This window comes from Ochotona princeps, chromosome 5, assembly GCF_030435755.1.
Source record: "Ochotona princeps isolate mOchPri1 chromosome 5, mOchPri1.hap1, whole genome shotgun sequence".
NCBI lineage: Eukaryota > Metazoa > Chordata > Mammalia > Lagomorpha > Ochotonidae > Ochotona > Ochotona princeps.
This window is the reverse complement of record NC_080836.1, coordinates 40,794,069-40,808,024: the sequence shown is the minus strand read 5'-3', so window position 1 is coordinate 40,808,024 and position 13,956 is coordinate 40,794,069. Positions and strand designations below refer to the sequence as shown.

At 39.3% G+C, this 13,956-nt stretch overlaps 1 protein-coding gene across 17 annotated transcripts in view; it reads left to right on the top strand.

The window, feature by feature from the left end:
* BAZ2B (bromodomain adjacent to zinc finger domain 2B) overlaps positions 1-13,956 on the top strand; it is a 360,709-nt gene that overhangs the window by 323,950 nt on the left and 22,803 nt on the right. For all 17 annotated transcript variants that reach the window (XM_058664534.1, XM_058664527.1, XM_058664536.1 and 14 more), the window contains 5 exons: positions 442-656; positions 2,004-2,078; positions 3,538-3,781; positions 7,343-7,405; positions 8,230-8,374. In XM_058664534.1, coding sequence (XP_058520517.1) covers positions 442-656; positions 2,004-2,078; positions 3,538-3,781; positions 7,343-7,405; positions 8,230-8,374 — 742 coding nt within the window. The remainder of the gene's footprint in view (positions 1-441; positions 657-2,003; positions 2,079-3,537; positions 3,782-7,342; positions 7,406-8,229; positions 8,375-13,956) is intronic.

Sequence of the window (13,956 nt, the reverse complement as noted above, 5' to 3'; positions counted from 1 at the left end):
TTCGTTTTTCCTCGTCTCCCTGTTTATTTCAGGCAATGAAAGTATGACTCAATAAAGCTATAGAACGTAAGGAACTGAAATTCTCCCTGCTTGCCATTTCTGTTAAAGTGTCTATAGAAAGTCCGAGAAAAGCTTGTGAATAGATTTTTTAGTGGGAGGCTGCTTGGTAGCTAGCTGATTTAGAACATCCGCCTCCCCTGAGTACACAGACGTTTCTGTTTGCCTGACTTTAAAACCAAAGGTTTAAAGGGGGAAGCGGAAAGATACAAGTACTTAAATATTTGTCATCTGTGGCCCATTTTTAGACTCCATTTGATCGAAAATATGAGTGAAGCCTTTGTCCGTGACATCCAGAAAATGCTGTATCGGTATTTTTAGTCTCACTGTTTTGATGTTATGAACAGTTACGGGCCACTTTTGTGACAGCGCCACCCTTTACAGGCCAAAACAGCTCTTGGCGATCACTTGCTAAATGTCGGTGTGAATCGGGACAATGTGTCCGAGATCCTGCAGATTTTCATGGAAGCCCACTGTGGACAAACCGAGCTCACGGAGAGCCTCAAGACAAAAGCCTTCCAGGCTCACACCCCAGCGCAGAAGGCCTCCATCCTGGCCTTGCTCATCAATGAACTGGCCTGCAGCAAGAGTGTGGTGAGGTGAGTGCTTGCCCCAGCTTCCCCGGGACTCTATTCTGCACTGGGTCTGTCTATCCCCAGAGCAAGACAAGCAGTCTAGAGAGAGTTTGAAAGCTGTGAAAGAGCACCAAGAAGAAAATTAAATTATACTCTTTACCTCACCAAAGACAGCCATTGACAATATTGTCATGATTCCTTTGCCATCTATTGAAAAAGAAATGGAATCATGCTCTATATTTGTCTCCTCCAGCTTTCCTCACCTGCTTAAATAGTTTTGTTTTGTTTTGTTTTTTTTTTACTTCTTGAAATTCTGATATTTTTTTTTCTTGCTTTGGTGCCAGAATTTAGCACCTATCATGCAAACCTAGAATTTATTTTCCTGTGCTTTCAAGAACATGTAATTTTGATTTCCCTTAGTAGTCATTCTTAGAATTATTTAGCCACTTTTTATTTTGTTTTGTGCTAAAGTGATCTCACATTATTTGTTTATCAATGTATTCAGGTATTTAAAAGCCTTTACTCTCATGTATTAGTCAGACTCCGTACTCCATTCTAGTGCTTATATTATTGAAATACAAATATTCTTAGATTTAAAAATGTGTGAATATTGCCATGCTTATCCTTTTCTATGTTACTTTCAAGATTTTAATTGTTACTTTTAGTCTTTTATTTTTCTAGAAGAAGGAGTTGGTCTGAATATTAAGATTCATGCATTTCTACTGTTCTGGTTATTTTAAGCTTTCTATATATGTGTTAGCTATTGTTTATATACTTTATTTGTTTTGCCATTAATTGGCAGTTATTTGAAAAGTGTGGTAATATTTGTTTTACAAGTCAATTAAGCATAAGAATGATAGCACTGAGTAGTACTAACCTAAAACACACAACATACACACACAAATACAGTGTAAACAGGACCCTGATTTGTAAGAGCAAGGCACTGCTGTTACTTATTATCACAGCATGTGTCACAGAATTCTTGTTTCCTGTTTGGACGTTAGGTACACTCAGGAAGCTATTAATGTTTATAGGTCGATGTATGTAAATAAACACACATGTTCTGATTTTCTGCTTTCATTTTAATTATATGCAAACAAAACATGGAATACTGTCTTTCTAAGGCAATCAACAGATAGTTCCTTCCTTGCATTAAAAGAGGAATTAGTGAGTTTTCTAATATTGATGTTGTATTCACTGAAAACTTTTGCATGCGTATTTCACATATCTATATCTATATCTGTAGCTATAGCTATACAGACAAGATCAATTGCATGATTTTCAGCTACCAAAATACATTAACTTACTAAAAAATAATGCATTGCACAAATAGATTAATTTGTGTCTTTCAATCAATTTTTGCATTGGCAGTGAAATTGACAAGAATATTGATTATATGTCAAACTTGAGAAGAGATAAATGGATGGTAGAAGGTAAACTTCGCAAGTAAGTCTGATTTTATTAAAACTAAATGAGTGTATTCCTTTCGTAAAATTTAACAATAAAGCATATAAGTTGTAAGTATAGAATTTAAACTTTATTTTGCCTAAAGAAGGGTTAATATTTAACTTATGTGGTATTAAATGAATAAAACTTGGGATTGTAATTTTAAGATTTATTTAGTTTTATCAGAAAGTCAGATATACAGAGAGGAGGAGAGATGGAGAAGAAAATCTTTTGTCTGCTGATTCATTCCCCAAGCGGCCGCAGCAGCTAGAGATGAGCAAATCCAAAGCCAGGAACCTCTTCTGGGTCTCCCATGAGGCTTTGGGCCATCCTCTGCTGCTTTCCCAGGCCACAAGCAGGGAGCCGAATGGGAAGTGGAGCTGCCGGGATTAGAACCGGCACCCATATGGGATCTTGGCACATGCAAGGTGAGGACTTTAGCTACTAGGTTATTGCACCAGGCCTTTTGAATTGAATTTGCTGTAGACAAAGGATATAATACTCATCAGGTTTATTTGCTTCAAACTTAGAATAAAGCATCATCTCATCCACCCCCCGACCCCACCGAAGGAATCAAGCAGCTAAGTTTTATAAGGGTGTTAGTATCAGGTAGATTTTTTTTTTCTTTTTTGTTTTTAATATTTATTTTTGTATTGGAAAGGCAGATTTACAGAGAAGAGACAGAGAAAAAGGTCTTCCATCTGCTGGTTCACTCTCCAAGTGCCGTGATGGCCGGAGCTGAGCTGATCCAAAGCCAGGAGCCACGAAGTTTTTCCAGGTCTCCCAAACAGGTGCAGGGCCCCAAGGACTCAGGCCATCCTCCATTGCTTTCCTAGGCCATCAGCAGGGAGCTAGAAGGAAAGTGGAGCAGCCAGGACACGAACTGGCACCCATATGGGACCCCGGTGCTTGCAAGGTGAAGACTGAGCCACTGAGCAATCATGCTGGGTCTAGCTTTTTTCATAAATACAAACTTTTTGAAACTAAAATTTTTTTCCATAATTGCTTTATAATTAAAATTTGTTCCATAAGTGTCTAGCCAAACCTATTCATCATTAAAACTTAATTGTCTTCTTCCCGGAAAATATAATGTTAAAATTATCCAACTTTTGTACTACAGAAGAGTTTCTTTGAGGTAATTGGAATTACAATGTACTCATTCTGGTAGTATGGGATTAGGAACTATCACTTCTCCATTGTCAAAATGAATTTCACCTTTCATAGTTTTAAAAGCATGTTCTAATTAACAAAGAAAAGACAGCCAGAATAACACGTAAGTTAATATATTTTGTAATTAATGAAGTCATATTTTTAAAATTTCCTTCTAATTTTATTGCCACTGCTATGTGCTCACCATGGGAGAACACTGTGAGACATTTTTGCTTAATATTCATGTTGTGCGCTTTAAAGGTACAGAGGGAAGGCTTCTGTTCCTGTCTTCATCCATTTTTCTTTACAGACTCAGAATCATTCATGCGAAGAAAACGGGCAAACGAGACACGTCGGGTGGAATTGACCTTGGGGAGGAGCCGCATCCCCTGGGCACACCAACTCCAGGGCGCAAGCGAAGAAGGAAGGGAGGGGATAGTGACGATGATGACGACGATGACGATGACAGCGATGACCAAGCTGACGAGGATGAGGAGGATGAAGACGATAAAGAAGACAAAAAAGGAAAGAAGACCGACATCTGTGAAGAAGAGGTGAGTGAATTAGGTTGACTTTAAGACAGCTAGAATGCCGTAGCAAATTGAAAAATAATACAGAATTTGGATTCCAGTGGAACTAGATTTGAATTCAGTTTTGACATAGATTTGCCTCTATTTCTTCATGTGGAAAATGAACGTTTTAACATTTATGCTGTGAAGATGTTTGTGGTGGTTATGTAAACGTTGATAGAATGCGCAAAGGAAGCACTGGACCAAATTAAAGAAACTTTGCTTGCTGTAAAATTACAAAATACCTGGGATCTCTGAAAAAGCCACTCAGGTTCTTAATTTCAGGTGCTTCATTTCATTCTAGTAACACTATGTGTTGAATTCTTACACCATTTAATGGCTTAAAGATGTTTTTAGGTTTAGAGAACATAGTGTGTTTCAGATATACCAATTATCATATCTCTAGTTTTAGACACATTTTTAAAATTTTACATGTTATTTTATTTGAAAAACAGAAACAGAGACTTCCCATCCACTAATTATCTCTCACATATCTACATCCACTGAATCTGGGCCAGACCAAAGCTGAGAGCTGAGAGCTAGGAGCTCAGTTCAGGTCTCCCACCAGGGAAGCAAGAACCACCAGCGGTTGCCTCCCATGGTCTGTGTTGTCAGGAAGCTGACATTGGGGCAGAACCTGGACTTGTAAACACTCCTAGATGTGATCTGGATGTGAACAACCTGGCCAATTTTAGGCACCTTTACGCAAAGGTGAATAAGCACTGAAAGCTCCTTCTCAGGCAGCAGTCTCACAGAGCAAAACTTGCCACGGTAGGGAGTGTCTGCCTGTTAAGGAGGATCATCTGGACTTGCTAAAACATAAACTCCCACAAAGGGTTTATGGCCCCATTCGTTGAGGCTACAGCTGTCCTCAGTGTGAACCCGGGAAGAATCTAGACAAGAGTGTTCCAAGCCGGAAAAAAAAAGCCTGAATATGGGCTCAATGCATGAAACCACAGTAATTTAAGAGAATCTAAATTGTAAGTGTTTCACTGTGGCTGGAGTGTCTTGTGTGCAACAACAACCACCACCTAGGATTTGATGCTTTTTTAAGGCTAGAAATTATATGGGCTTGTAAGTGACTTGCTTTGTGAAAGATGAAAACACAGTCCACATCAGAAGTTACAAGGATCAGGCAGGATATTGCAATATTTCATATGAACTATGAGGGATCTGTAAGTCAAGCAGTGATGATTGGGGATAAAGGAGGAAAGGATTCAAAAAACATTTAGGAGGAGGAATTGAAAGGATATGAGAAACTGTTGAATTTATCTGGACAATAAGATGCTGGACTCTATGCTTGGTATATGCTTGCAATGAAAGAATCTTGACTGGATTTGAACTGTAATACTGCAACAAGGTGGAGGAATCCACCATGGGAGGGAGGGCACGGGGAGGGGTTGGGGAAATCCCAGAGCCTATGAAACTGTGTCACAAAATAAAATGTAATTAATTAATTATATATATATATATATATATATATATATATATATATATATATGAGAAAGCATTTGAGTATGTCTGTTGTAGGTGATAGAAGATTAGGATTTGATTTTCAGCTGTCTGGCTTAGGAGACTCCATGCTATTGTGGGCATTAACTAAGAGGAAAATCAGCAGAGTAAGCACGTGAATAAGGGCAAGGTTAGGCAAGGGAACTGATTGATAAATGAACATAGGTTTATTTCAGTTTCAAATACCTGTGCAGATATTCAGCTGCTTGTTGCATATAGGAACCTCAAATCTAAAGAATTCTGTCTTGGAAATATGTATCTGTAAGTTATTAGCATATAGATGATAGATTAAAATAATATGGTAGGGCCTGGCAGTGTGGCCTAGCTGCTAAAATCCTCGCCTTGAATATACCGGGATCCCATATGGTCGCCGGTTCTAATCCTGGCAGCTCCACTTCCCATCCAGCTCCCTGCTTGTGGCCTGGGAAAGCAGTTGAGGACGGCCCAAAGTTTTGGGACCCTGCACCTGCGTGGGATACCTGGAGGAGGTTCCTGGCTCCTGGCTTTGGATCGGCATAGCATCGGCCGTTGCACTCACTTGGGGAGTGAATCATCAGACGGAAGATCTTCCTTTCTGTCTCTCCTCCTCTCTGTATATCTGACTTTGTAAAATAAATAAATAAATAAATCTTTAAAAAAATAATATGGTAGATTGGTTTGCACAGACTTGACTTAGGGAACAGAATAGTGGACTAAGGTTGAAACCCCAGGGAACATCTGTGTTTAAGAGGAGACCACAATGCCTCCTGTTAAGGAAGGAGCAGAGTGAGGGGATTTCTGTAGAGGGTCAGATCTCCAAGACTTCCAGTAACATCAGTGAGTCACTGGGGTGAACTCAGCGCACACTGGAGCTATGGCTCTGTATTCAGTTGTAAACAGGAAACAAGGCAAACTCAGCAATGAGCCCATGGGACAAGGTCCAGAGGAAGCCAGTCTTCTCCCAGTGGCTAGGCAGCATGAGCTTACTTTCCCCAGTAACAAGTTGTGACATCGTGTGTGATGTGCTGTCTGGGGATTTAGTGCCCAGGCTTGTTGTTAGTGCCTGATTATATAGTATCTCTTACAGCATGTGCCAAAGTCCCAGACCCCCTGCAGAGAAGCACACATTGAGCATAAGTCACATGATGAGCATATTCAGTATGGGTCTGATGAGTCAGTTTTTTTTTTCCAAAGATTTATTTATTTATTGTATTGGAAAGGCAGATATACAGAGAGGAGGAGAGGCAGAGAAAGATGTTCTATAACTAATTCAGTCCCTAAGTGACCACAATGGCTAGAACTGAGCCAGTCCAAAGTCTGGAGCCAGAAGCTTCTCCAGGTCTCCCACGTGGTTGCAGGGTCCCAAGGCTCTGGGCTGTCCTTCACTGCTTTCCCAACCTTAAGCAGGGAACAGCATGGGAAGTGGATCAGCCAGGATACGAACCAGAGCACCCATATAGGATCCCAGCAGATGCAAGGCGAGGATTTAGTTACTAGGCTATGCAGGGAACCTCTGATATATCAGTCTTAATCAATTTGAGAGAGAGTGTTCCCAAAATGCCAGCTAAGAATCAGTTTTATCAACAAGCTTTTCAAAAGACAGCAGTCAATCCTGATACCGTCTTGCTCATCTTCCTCTTCCTCTTCCTGCAAGTTCATGCATAATATGTCAAGATTGTTGTAGGAATGCCTTGTCCTCTTGTCTCTGCGAAATTCCACTAAGCTTTAGTAGCTAATTAAATCATGATTCTTCCATCTAGCCTCTCTTGATTTGTATTTTTCCCCTGGAAATAATCTTACCCTCCCCTAAACTCCACAGCTCTTAATCTTTGTCTCTTCTGACATCTTTACAGATTCCTAATATCTGATTTTTTTTAAAAAATGTAATGCCTCCTGTGTCTCCCTTCGAGATTGTTCCAATAGAGAACAAGGACTGAGAACTGAGTCTTGTTACCACAGTGCCTCTCCAGCTTAGCATAAAGGAGACTTTCATTAAGTATCATCATAACAAATCATCTTAAAAGCAGACAAATAACATGATTTTGTTATACATAGGATGAAGGTGACCAAGCAGCAAGTGTTGAAGAACTGGAAAAACAGATTGAAAAGCTGAGTAAAGTAAGCACTTTTAAGATGAATGTTTGCATCTTTTGAAGATTAAAGTTTCAAAGATCTGCCTTGTATGGAATCAGTTTTTCGTACTATTAAGTAAGAAAAAAAAAAAGCTTTAACAAAAAGCTTCAGAAACATTCTACTAAGCCTTAAGATGTAATGTCAAGGTTTAAAGCCTTGACATTACATCAAAATTTCAAAATAGGAGCCTTGGAATCTTTGGCTTTTATCTTATGTTTGTATATTTTGGATTTCATGTCTATTGTATTGACAAAATACAATTATGTAACTTTTGTTGAAAACCACATTTCAATAGCATTAGTGAAATTTAAGAGGAATGTTTTGTCAGGAAAAAAACATGAAATGTCTCTTGATTGTATCAACACATTCTTTAGAGATCTATCCCAAAGTTTAGACATATGTTGCCTGGGTTTATGACATGAGTATAAAAGTAAGCAAATAGTTGGTAAATTCCATCTAAGTACTGTTATATACTACATACAATGAAATCGAGTTAATTTGCTTTGGCTTAGTGAAATAGTTGACCACGTTTGTTATCAACTACAGCACATGTTTTAATACATGATACTGATAAAATAAAGCTTGTGTTTTTTTTAACCACATGGCAACAAAAATATTGCAGTTATTTTAAGAATGTGTTTATATTTGTAAATGTTACTAAAATTGTAGTCAAGCATGTAATATTGTGCCCTTTTATGATGTTTTCACACAGTAGTGTTTATTCTAATAGCATAATAAGTATAAAGTTGCTTATATGCTGATTTTAAAGCAATTACTCGTAACTTGATAATAAGTACCATTTTTTACAGCAACAGAGTCAGTACAGAAGGAAGCTCTTCGATGCTTCTCATTCGCTGCGTTCCATGATGTTTGGCCAGGACCGCTACAGACGCCGGTACTGGATTCTTCCCCAGTGTGGGGGGATTTTTGTAGAAGGCATGGAGAGTGGTGAAGGTAGGAATTGATAACTATGGATATTACAATGTGTTATGTAAGAAAACATTTAATATCTATTGCTTTAATATATTGCGTGCTTTTACGGTCAGTGCTGCTCCTTTGATAAATGCTGTAATACCGTGATTCTCTTTGCTTTGGACTCATGGGATAGGCAGGACCTTTCACCGGTAAATGTTTCCTACCTGCCTGTGACCTGTTTTTCTTCACTCTTGCCAACATGAAAAACAAGCTCTTCTGTCTCATAATAATTGTATTATATATGCTGCTCCATTTCTCTCTTTTGCCATTCTCAAACTTTGTGGTTGATCTTTGTGTTCTTGCACCAAACATGCTTTCTGACAGTGCCCCCTGAGAGGTCACTTGCTTAACTCCAAGGTCTTTATCATTGGCCTCATTCCTTTTGAAGTCTTGTCCGTGTTTGAGATTTGTGAATAGCTCCTTTCTTGATTTTTGTATTACATTCAATCTTTAGTGTTCTACCTTGGGAATATGCTTTTGTGGCTTCATTGTATTTTTTTCTAAGATTAATTTTCTTTTATTGAAAAATAGATTTACACAGAGAAGGAGAAACACAGAGAAATATCTTTCCTCCCCTGGTTCACTCCTCAAGTGGCCACAACAGCTGGAGCTGAGCTGATCCAAAACCAGGAGCCAGGCGCTTCTTCCAGGTCTCCCACAAGGATGCCTGCATCCAAAGCTTTGAGCCGTCCTTCACTGCTCTCCCAGGCCACAGGCAGAAAGCTAGAAGGCAAATGGATCAGCTGGGACACAAACTGGTGCCCATTGTAGGATCCCGGTGCTTGCAAAGAGAGGATTTAGCCACTGAGCCATCGTGCCAGGCCCACTGCCTCATTTCTCTAATATTAACTGGCACAATACAATGTACATTTCGGTGCTCAGTAGTGCTGCCTGAACTGAGTCTTTCAGAGCTATAGATCTGGCATTTACAAATGTCTAAATTGTGATGATGCTAGAAGTGTTGTATGAGTGTCTAGAGATTTTGGAATGATGGCAAAAGTGTCTGAATACGTCATTTGAATATCAACTGCAAGAATTACAAAGTACAACCTAATTCACATCATATAGAGGTTTATAGTTCTTTGGCAAAAAATGGCTTGGCTAATCACACTACATCTAGAATACTTGTAACAGAAATTATAAATAAAGGGCCTGACCCAGTAACCTAGTGGTGAAAGTCCTCGCCTACAACACGCCAAGATCCCATGAGCCCTGGTTCTTTATATATATATATATATATTTTATTAGTTACATTGCATTATGTGACACAGTCCAATATGCACTGGGATTCCCCCAACCCCTCCCCCCCATGGTGGATTCCTCCACCTTGCTGCATTACCACAGTTCAAAATCAGTTGAGATTCTTTCATTGCAAACATATACCAAGCATAGAGTCCAGCATCTCATTGCCCAGACAAATTCAACGGCTTGTTGGGGAGACCATCTCTGTTCTGAAGGTAGAGCCGAGCCCTGGTTCTAATCCCGGCTCCCCCGCTTCCCATCCAACTCCTTGCTTATGGCCTGGGAAAGCAATCAAAGACAGGCCAAACCCTTGGACTTCATACTCACATGGGAAACCAGGAAGATGCTCCTGGCTCTTGGCTCCTGGCTCCTGGCTCCTGGTTTCAGATCGGTACAGCTCTAGCCATTGTGGTCACTTATGGAGTAAATCAGTGGACAGAAGCTCTTCCTCTCTGACTCACCTCCTCTCTGTATCTGACTTTCTGATAAAAATAAATATTTTCTTAAGAAATTAAATTATAAAGTAGTTTTAAAGATTTTTTTGTTTCAACAGTGACAAATCTTTGAGTGAATCACTTGGAGGTGTAGAGCCTGGTGTGCCTGAGTGAGACAGGATAACTTTTGCTGGAGCTAAAGTAATCTAAGCAGCTTAAAAAGAGACCAACCTAAACCCTGCCCCAGACCAGTTCAGTATTCTTCAATTTGATTAAGGAATACATCATTCTCTGTCACCTGGGTTTGTGAACTTGAGGTTTCAAATTTTCTCTCAAAATGTCTGAAATTAGTCACTTGACACCACTACTGCAGTCAGTTCTTTATCACATCCCTGGATTATTGCATTCGACCTCAAATTTTGTACGATCTGGGTGTTCTTTCTCTTATGTTCTGTCATCATGCCGTTTTTTCGAACCAAAGAATTAAGTATGCCATTATTTTGGCACATTGGTATGTGTGTCAAAGCACACACAGAGACACACACACAGTATTTCCTTTTATACTGAAGTCTTACAAGTCTCATCTGAAGAGCCTTTATTCTCCATAGTGTTATGATACTATTTACATAGCACATGTACTTTAAAAATATCTTAAGACAAATAAAACACATGTTTCTGTCACTTAGTGGTGTCAGGGATATGCTTTTAGAAATTTCAGGTCATTTCTTCACTGTGTGTACACTGTGTGTAGCTTCCTACACAGCTAGGTTATGTATCAAGGGGTGTGATATATATATGTGTGTGTGTGTGTGTGTGTGTGTGTGTGATATACATGTGTATTAATCACACCCATGTAATATATGTGTCTATGTGAGATATACACACACACATACAAACATACACCCATGTAAATGGTATAGTTAATTGCCCCAAGGGCAGTGAGGAACCAAATCACATGACCACAGATCCAACACTGGAGAAAATGGCACAATCAAGAGACAGTGAACATGGATTGGATGAGGCTACAGTTGGTATAATGCTGCATGTTCCTTTACAGCGTTTACCTTTATAAATGGAAGATACTGTAAAAGAATAAGAGTGTAATATAATAAACCAATAACAGTTGTTCATTATCGTATCATCTGTCATGTGTCCTCTGTAATTATATGTACTATACTTTTTTGACATAAAGTAGTGGGTGTGTTCATGCCAGTATTACAAACATGAGAAATACAAACATGGTGATACAGTGTTTTTGTCAACACTAGCTGGTGGGGCTTTTCAGTCTCATTATAAACTGATGGGACCACTGACGTACAAGTAGCCTGTTGAGGCAAACATCTACGCAGCACATAACTTCAATTAAATGTCTTCATAAGAACTGCTTACAGGATAATTTATTTTTAAGTTTTAGGCCTCTATGATTAAATAACATTGGTTGAATTTGTATTTACTAAACCCTGGCTTCCTGGTAGACCCTGCCACTTAACCTCTCTGGATCCTGATTTCTCCCTCTACAGAAGAACAATCTCAATAAGCTCTGACACGTTCTTACGTTTTTACAGGGATTATGTCAAATAATAGATCTGAATGAACTACAAAGTGATATGTAAACATTAACTATACTTTATTATTAGCAGTCATTGCATAATTGTAGTGAACATAGTAATTTTTCACTTAAAGGATTTATTCTCATGAAATGTTTATTTCATTAATAGAAGTACATCTTCTATATTTCCTAAGTGCTGTGAGGCTGTAAAATAAATTGCAAATATATATTCCTTCTTACCTTGCAGCTATTTACAATGAGAAGGGGGACCTGGTTTAATAAGTTATTTAATTTGTACTGTATCGTGCCTCATAGCAAGTGTTGTGGAGCTGTGGAAGAATCAACTTGTCCCAATCCACAGAGAACCCACAGTGTGACTGGGGAGATGTACTCTGTATGCAGACAAAGAATGAAAGCATGTAAATGTGTAATATAAGCAAGTACTACGACTCAGTGTAAGGTGGATAAAGATGAGTATACACCAAGTGGCAGAAACTACTGAAACCAAATAAGTGTATATTAAACATTATTGCAATATTAGCAATATACACTACTTCTTTGTTTTATCACTTTTTAGAAGTGTCTTAAAAGCACAATGTATTCTTATTAAGGTTAGATTTAATGTTCATCTAACATTCAGACATACTTTAAAAAATTTCTATAGCATTATGATCATCAGCTACTATTACCTAGAGAAAATATACCTTGAGTTATCTCCAAAGAAATAATGATTTTGTTAAATTCATATTTTTGTGGGAGCTGTAATTGGTGCATGTGCTGCTAATAATAGCGGTATATTAATAATGGTAGCATAAGAACAGAGAAACAGCAACGCACACAGGATCTGCTAGACTCCCTGTGGTTCTGCAGGGTTGTGGAAACTGGATAAGCAAGCAAAGTACCCTGAGAGAGAGAGCCCTGCTTTTATATCACTCTGCCTTTGTAGATTTTGTGGGTAATGCTAGCAAGTGTCACTAGAATATGCAATCATTGCTCTGCAATGTGAATAACACAGACCTCTTCCCAGCCACTTGTCAGAGCCTTGATCAGCACACAAATATTGAAATCTGAAAACTCAGGTCCTGGCACAGCAAGTAGAGTCTCTATCCGTTTCTGCTGTTTGACTCCTGAGTACCAAGGAATGTCACCCAAATGGAGGGTCCTTTCTGAGGTCCTGTTCCAAGTATAAACAGCAGAGGGCATGCACACCAGATGATCTTATATGGCATGGCTGGAAGGTGTGGTGCAATATGTCTCACAATACTGTTCCAGAGGCTATTACTTGAGATGCCAGCATCCCATGTCTTGGAATGCCAGTTCAGTTTGAGTCCCAGCTATTCCACTTTTGATACAGCTCCCTGCTGGAAGAGAAAATGCAGTGTCTTCTTCCTCCAGAAGTGTGACATTGTTGTTCAACGTTAGCCTGTTAGTGTAGGTGAGCATTACAGCATACCTGGTCAACATACACAAGCTGCCAGCAGAGGTCATAATGAATATGTCCAACTGACACATAGAAGTATCTCTGTAGAATCCTAACACTCTGCTATTCCCATACTTGTTATGCAGACTGATAAAGAACAATCTAGAGTTACTATGGAAGGTCTGAAACTCTTTGCAGTAATTGTGACTCTAGTATTTCAGCCACAGACAATACCAAATCCATTACTCCTCCTCCCCCTACCACCACCAGAAAACTTGTGTGCCAGAGCTTTTTTGTGGTCTGGAACAATAGATCTTAGGTCCCCTAGTTCCATCCATCCCATAAGTGCTTGAGGCCCTTCTCTTTGTAGTGTAGTTTTTGGAGTCCATGGTTAACAATGGCATCGCAAGAGATGGAACCCAGACTGAGACCTCCTGAAGTTTGAGAAGGCTCAGGTCAGAGAAGCCTGGCTTCAGTATTTGAATCAAACTCATGAAGTAGAGTTAACGATTGAGGATCCCTCCTGCCAGGGATCATACTGCAAAATTCAAGATGATATAAGGTATTTCCTCTGCTGTGCTCTCCAAATTCTCTTTCTCTCTCTCTTTTTTAAACAGCTGACTGATTTTAATCTGCTGGTTCACTCTCCACATGTCTACAACAGCTGGAGAGGACTAAATGCAAGTCCAAATCCAGGAGTCAGGAGTGCAATCCAGGCCTCCTGTGTGGGTGGCAGAAACCCACTATTTGGGCCATCATCTCTGCTTGCCCATGTCTCCATTGGCAGGAAACTTGAGAGTCACAAACTTGAGTTAAGCTAGTGGGGGTGGCCCACACATGACATGTATTGGTGTGAGACCGACTTCCGAAAGTCTAGCCGGTCTATCTTCTTCCTTTGTACTTTCTTTTAATTAGG